This window comes from Anticarsia gemmatalis, chromosome Z (genome assembly GCF_050436995.1).
Source record: "Anticarsia gemmatalis isolate Benzon Research Colony breed Stoneville strain chromosome Z, ilAntGemm2 primary, whole genome shotgun sequence".
NCBI lineage: Eukaryota > Metazoa > Arthropoda > Insecta > Lepidoptera > Erebidae > Anticarsia > Anticarsia gemmatalis.
In genome coordinates this window covers 21,119,903-21,127,692 of record NC_134776.1, presented here as the reverse complement: position 1 = coordinate 21,127,692, position 7,790 = coordinate 21,119,903, and the positions used below count along the sequence as shown (strand labels likewise).

Below are 7,790 nucleotides of genomic sequence, written 5' to 3'. Positions count from 1 at the left end.
AATTCGCATAAATGTGTTAACAGCAGTGAATTATTTAAAAATACTGTATAATACATACATAAAATCACGTTTTATTCCCGTGTGGATAGGCAGAGACCTGTGTTATCAATCATAAAACAAATTTTATTAGCACAGAGCAAGAATATTTTCAAAAACGCAGCCAGCAATGTAATTGTGAGTGTAAAAAGTGTGTTCTATCATAAGTAAATGCCTTAAGCCCTTCTTCAATTGAACTTGCATTAGCTTTCTTACTGAAATAGTGTTACTTATCAAGAGAAGAAAATCCTAAGTGTGTTCAATCAATGCCTTTCTTGAGCTGGATGTAGGATATGTCTGTGATATAAAAAATGGTCAATTTAGGTTCTCACATCAAAGGTAGAGTCACAACAGCTTTGCATTTCAAACAAACTCTAATTTTAGAATAAATTCAGTACTTAAAAGTAAAAAAATACAATGTGAAGGGCAATGGAAGTTAAAATACAGTATTTTTCATTATATATCCCATAAATTTAAAAAGCTCTGAAAGAAATAAATTCAATAGAGAGTGTTCAGTGTTGCAGATATATTTCCAAAGTTGTTTTTGCTAAATCCAATTCAATAAGTACATTGAAATGAGATTGTGTGTTTGTCAATCATTGTAGTGTGGTGTAGTGTCTGTATTACACTTGTTTATCAAAAAGGTTTAAGTCAAACTTAGATTACAATGAATCTGGTCAAGTACATACTATGTTAGGTGACTATGAGTACAAAGTATAGTGAAAACTACAGTCTATAAATAAAAATTAATTACATTCATGCTGGATTAGTCTCATGTTGATAATTCAGTATAACCTAAGTTTGCTCAGATGTAGCAGTGGTCTATGTCATTTTATGGCTATCACAACTATTGAAATAATCTTATCGTTTGATCAGTTTGGGAAATAATCTGAAATAAAAGTCACAAATTTCACATTAAGAAAATTTAATAATATAAAAATGTACGTATGCTACGTAACTGTTCCCACAATGGGGCTACATACATACATCAGAAAGAAAACGAAGAGAAAATAATAATAATAATGACTATTATTATTATTATATTTTTTTCTTGTAAATATTTATGATTAGTTAATAACTATTAGGTTTTATATACAATGTACGGCCCAGTGGAAGTATAAACGCCGTATAAACTACAAGATTAAAGCTAACCTTTTTTTTATATCGACGATGACTATCAATTTTTCAGTTCATGACTATCCAGATTCACTATCTAAAACAATTTATTAAAATTAACTCACAATTTTAATTTAGAATTTTCGATTAACGCTTAGGTAACAATAATTTACAAAATGCAATTTAATAGAACAGTCAGGATGAAACAGATATTCTTTGAGAACTAACCTATTGATATAAATATCTTAAGACGTTTTACAGTTAAATAGCCATACAAACAATCTCACAACTTGCCATCGATATAGAATAAAACATGGGGCATTAACACACAGTAACTAAGGCTAAACTGTAACAGCTAGCTCATCTAACATTACACACTTGTTAACTGCCCGATGTTCCATGCATAACTAGCAAAATACAACCAAGAAATAATTGTAAGAGTTTTATTTAAAGCTAATAAATTTATAAGCTAATAGGTAACAATAATGTGTTGTATAATTTGCTTAAATATTTATTATATCAAATATTTTATTTCCATATAGAGTTTGAGCCCATACATACACAATCATAGCAGTCGCATATAACCACCCGGATAGTCAGAGCTTGATAGCCTAATGTTGATATTAAAAAACGCAGCCTTATCGGACTGTCGTACCGCGTCAGAGTAATGACGTTATTTGGCAATAGTGTGATGTAATGTGTCGTCATTATTCTATGCCGCGGCCTAAGTCGTATTATATTAATAACTTATAATCGACTGTGGACGAGGGTATACATTGTATAAAGTAAAAAACTTTGCAATAGAAAAACTATGGGCTATCAAATTTGAAACAATCAAAAACCAAGTTTCAAATCAATGTAGTAAGTTAAAAATCAGACACATGCAAATGAAAGTACACATGAAAAAGTAACATTCATACTCTTATAATAAACAAAATGGTATGGGAAAACTACAATAAATATGAAGAAAACTGGCCCAGTCGATTACAAGTAGGAAAATACTTATAATATTCAAAATATCCTACCGAATTGGGAGTCTTATGGAATGTAGTAACGTAACAGTAAATGTATTAACTTATTTGTAACGAAAGTTAGAACTTTAAATAAGGCACCGAAATGCAAAACAATGTTTAGAAGCTCACTGAGATATAAATAAACTAACTTGTCAAATTTGATTCAATAAGAATTTTGGCGACGATACCTAAAAGACTACTGTAGGATTGATTCTTCAGACAAAGCTTTATGTCCCAAATCACTTGTTTGAATATTGAATCATAGTACAACCTTTGCTTAGTCTGGAATCAGATGACCGTGTGTGAGTCGTCCCAAAATATTTATTTATTTATTATTTTATAACAGCCTTCCGCATGTAAATATTAATATAAAATTCTTATTCTGCATTGTATTGTGCGTTACAGTTGCTGGTCTAACTGCTTTGGCAGTTGTTTCTGTTTGTGGAGGTTCTCTACAAACTTGCTGCATGCAGTCAGTTGTGAAGGTACGTGACTCAATTATTTAAATCAAACTTATTTACAATTGTCATTTAATCTCTAATTGACCCTAGCCGGAATCACTGTTTTAATCAACTTTTTATCATAAGTATGCAACATCAGCAATTGGTAAGCAGAAGACACCTTCCTCTTTTAGGGAAGAGACCCTTGTCCAGTAGCGCGATTCTCTGCAATCGGTACTGTCCAGTATCGAAAGTTTGACATTTAAAATGTACTGCCAAAATAGTTCCTACGACTCCAGAATTTTGCGTCAAATTTCTCGATAGCTACCGGTTTTCGGTAGCTGATAGCAGTAGAGATTCGAAGTACTGCATTGGGACGATAAAGGGTTGATTGTTTTTAGCCTATTTTGACAGTGTTTATGTCTGGGCATTTCAGGGGCTGGGGACTTGCTGCGGGGTCGCGGTGCAATTACTGTGCGGGTGTTGCGCCGCGTGGCGTCTCCTGCGGCGCAACTTGAACAGCTCAGGTATAGTTTGAATTTTTCAACATCAACGACATTACTAACTTCCAATTTAAAATGACTACAGGTTTATTATGTCTTAAGTAATTGTGATTTTATTAAAATGTTGTCAACTGCCGTCTGCCTTATTTTTTTAGGAATTACCTGTAGTTCAATTTTTCGCTTGATTAAATTTCCAAGCGTGATCCTGCATTGGTTATATTGACATCAGAATCAAACCTTACTTTTTCGTTAATTGTTTTAGTGAAAATCTTAATTGTTTTTGTATAGATACTGTATGTAACGTCTATATAATATAGCTCCCTATTAAAAACTATTATATAAAAGTCGCCTCCCAATTCGGTGGAGTCAAAAATTCCTAACACAGCCGCGTATTTTAAATGACAAAAATTTACTATAACTTTAATGTTTAATGTATATTTAATTTAATTACGTTTACTAATAGGTAATGTTTTGCTGTAGGTACCTGAATTTGGTTTAGAAAGTAGGTAATTCAGTATTACCCATGTTTTGGGTAAGTTACGAAAAATCACCCCCTCTTTTAGGGGAGAAGGACCTTTCTACTTTAGCCAGAGACTAAGGTCTTTGGTCAAATCCGAGTTCATGTGATCTGATATGAGAATGGAGCCCAATTTTTAGACATTTTTATACCTAATTATATATTTTTATTTATGGATACCTTCTTCTAAATACCAATATGCAAATACCAGCCGAAGTGCATATTCCTACACACAATTTCATTCAAGCGTTTACACATAAATATAATCCTAGTTTTATTGAATCACATTTATTTTTTTTAGTATTTTCTCTTAGTCACGTTTTACACTATACACTGAACTACTCGTAATAAAAACAAAATGAAATTTATGTGTTCAGAATTTTCACTAATATTTTAAAAGCTAAAATCGTAATAGTATATTCCTGATTTTACGTATTTTGCCTAAATTTTTACAGTCCTTCCATATTGAAAGCTAGCTAAGGACTTATACAGGGCGATACAAAACGTTTCAATGAATTATTTTGTTCAATGACCTGTAACTCTGCTCGCCCCTTATGGGCTAAGCTTAAGTAATAAAAACTAAGCCCCCTGTACATGTCCGTGGTTCACATGAATCAATAGCAATTTTACAACAAAAGTTAGAAATTATAAATGGCGATTACATGTTTAGGTAGCGCTTTGGCACTATACTAGCTCTGCTTACCCTACAAAGTATAGCGTGGAGATACGACACGCAAGAAATACAAACATTGTAACATCTCAAAAACAAGAACAATTTGTACAGTAGCTTTCTGTAGTTTATACAATATACAATTCGCCATTGTCAAACATACAATTGCATTTGCCACAATAAGTAATTGCTATTGATTATGCAATATGTTGTTGCCAACTGTCAAGTTTTCGACATTTAAATGTCAACATAACAAAAAAAAACTTTGACAGTCAACAACACAACTTAAAACAATATATAAAAGCTGAGATTTGTTGTAAATAAACTTTCAAAAACATGTTTACAAACGCGAGATATACTTTACATATAATATATTAAAATAAAATTGCTTATAATTTATAAATACTTTTTTTCTAAAGCAACGTGTTCTTATTATAGAAATTATATATCTAATATGTGGATAGAAATGAAAGTAACATGCAGTTGTAGGTGTAATATGATATCACACGCGCTCTTTATAAAGTATTGTCATTAATTCGTTTAACTAAAATAAGGCGGGTTGCCTCCATTCACTTTCACATTTACATCAATCGATATTGAACTTATCTCATATTATAATAAGTATTAGTCTTGTATATTATTGTATGTCGGTGACGGGAAAGAGCGTGTGATATCGATAACAAAAATGGGGAAGACATCAGAATTGGCCCCCGGGAGGAATATTAGGCTGATTTTATAGCTGAACTTTTTACTAAATACTGAGAGAGCACTCAATTTTAAGTCACACTCAAGACATTGTCACAAATCACAGGCGACATGACAAGCGTCACTTAAAATAAAGAGACATTTTAATCAGTATTCAGCTTATAGTTTCTACACACTTGGCTTTTTTTCATCGCATAAAACTTATATTCCGCTTTAAAGAATCTGAGGTCGGTAAACGTTGGACTTTTTCATTAATTAGTTAACATATTAAAGCAATATCTTTCGTAAATTGATTTCTAATCACCGGCCGCCCGAGCAACTTACTAAACGCTTCGATCGCTTAAAAACTGAGCATACCTGCGAGTGACGACAATGCATAGTAGCTCTGTAACTAGTCATTACTGTGTATAATTACGCGATGAAAATATGCCAAGTTCATGTAATATGTAATAGATCGCGCGAATAAAGTTATAGAAGTAAAACAACGGAGTTTTTATTGCGCGGCTATTTCAGCTATCAATATGAATGTAGATTCACCGTTCTATTACCATCGGGGTATAACAAAACTAGCAATAAAACGAGTGTACGCACATTCAAACGCTCGCTATAAAATCAGCCCGAGTTAACACAGTCACTGATAAGACTTGTGCTTCGTATGGCAGTTTTTTCCAGTCGTTGTTTTCACTTATTATCTAGCTGTAAAACTAGACACTTAGACGTTTGCTAAGATACGTAAACGCCACAACTAACGTAACTAACTCATACTGTAAACCGGTTTCATGAGTTGTCTGCGACGGCTATCATAATACTCAAACTTAACGTTAACTTGTGATGCGTACAGCTAAAATTATTTAAAAACGTACCTAACTAATGTTCGTAAAGAATTAAAGCTAACGGCGTACGATAGTTTGTGGCGATACGCTGACGGACCGGCGCGGCGACGCGGCGCGTGCGACCGGCCGCACTATCGGAAAATTGCGACTGTTTGACGAACGACACCGACCGCGATGTACAAGAATGTCCCTGTTACTGAGATCTAGAGCTAGCACTCATCGCTCACCGCTCGGTGTCGAACTCTATCAACATAAAGCCATTTACACACTTAGCGTTATAACAATACAAAAATACAAAAAAATTATGTACTATTAGATGTTTCCCTCCCTGTAGGCTAACAAATTGATTCTCACGCTACGTGTGTAATGGCGCGAAAGTGCAAACGACGATAAAATCTTATAACTAACTAAATAAAGGCCGGTAAACAGGAATGAAATAATAAAATACAGTTATACAAAATAAACATACGAATCTGCGTCGAGGAGAGTAACAGTCGACGAACCTAACTCTAATGCACCTGTTCCGTTGACGCTTAGGTATGACAACAGACTAACGGGAGTAGAACGGAGCCGGTGACTGTTCCTCCCTGCGACAAATCAGGTAACGCGACGCTCTAAGCCTAAAAATATAAAAATTGCCCGGCGTCGGTGGGATCATAAGCCGAACGTCCCAATAAATATGACCGCGATAGAAATGCAAGTGGGTGTATCCCCACACGATGGCACAACACATCGCTATCGCCTAGCGACAACGCGAAAAAGCTCACGAAACATTAATAATACACAACGGCAAATAACTATATATCGTAATCTAGCAACAATAACTGTAGGTAAATCATGCCGTAACTACAAAGAGATTTATAAAAACGGAATATAAACGTTTTTTATAGAACTTATAAACAAAATAACTTAAAGCATGCAATAATGAGAGTTTAAACTGACTTGTCGTCTTTGGTTACTTGTCCATTCAATTCCTCACGACACACAACCTATAAAGGGTTTTAGAGGGGGGTAGTAAGAGAGGGTTGTGGGGGTTTAATGACGCGCGCGTGAGCGGTGCGCGGCGCGGCCGGCGGCAGGTCGTGGCGCCGGCGGGGCCGCGGGCTACGCATGCCTCTTGGCGTGCAGCGCGAGGTGGTCGGAGCGCGAGAAGCAGCGCTCGCAGTGGTGGCAGCGGAACGGCTTGGCGCCCGTGTGCTTCCTGTAGTGCCGCGTCAGCTCGTCCGAGCGCGCGAACCGCCACTCGCACCCCTCCCACGAACACTTGTACGGCTTCTCTCCTGAAAGTACATTCACTCGTCATTACACATCATCATACACGTAATCGGTTATAGGAGGTTACATCAGAGATGTTACTTTGTAGCAAAATATATCGTTTACCGTCACATATCCACAAAACAATAATTCAATGAATATATTTATGAATAAACAACCATCCCAGTGTAACGTGGTTAACGTAGGCTGAAAATTTTGGGCTCCTAATCATCTCAGTTCTATCCTTTTAAGATTTGCAAAACCTTCAGGTCTTTATACTGTAATTGGGTCTGATGAAATTTGATCAAAGATGTTAGTCGTTTTAAAAGAAATATACAGACATTGCACAAGTGTTCTTAGGTTTTGACAACAAAAGCTACGCTGTGCATCGATGGTACAGTCCCCTACAAAAAAACCCTGAATGAATTGAACTTAGCAATACCCTATATTCGTTCAGCAAAACTATTAAGATTGATTGAAATTGTTGATAATATCATATGACTAATTAATAATGTTTTTAGCACTTAATTATTTACTACAATAATAATTACTTTAGCACAATAATGATTTATTTAATAGTCTGTGTTATACAGTTCGTAGGCAACTTAGTAAAATTGACATTGAATTCAAAGTTTTTTTTGGAAGGTTTTCTAATTGACATAAAAAATACGCAGGTAAGGAAAATCTGACTTTAAGACAGAAT

The 7,790-nt window shown here is 34.9% G+C and overlaps 1 protein-coding gene across 1 annotated transcript in view; it reads right to left on the bottom strand.

The window, feature by feature from the left end:
• Positions 1–944: 944 nt before the first annotated feature.
• The window catches only part of LOC142986346 (Krueppel-like factor 6), a 175,138-nt gene continuing 168,292 nt past the window's right edge, over positions 945–7,790 (bottom strand). Inside the window, exon 4 of the mRNA XM_076134800.1 lies at positions 945–7,113. Coding sequence (XP_075990915.1) covers positions 6,938–7,113 — 176 coding nt within the window. The 3' untranslated portion in view covers positions 945–6,937. The remainder of the gene's footprint in view (positions 7,114–7,790) is intronic.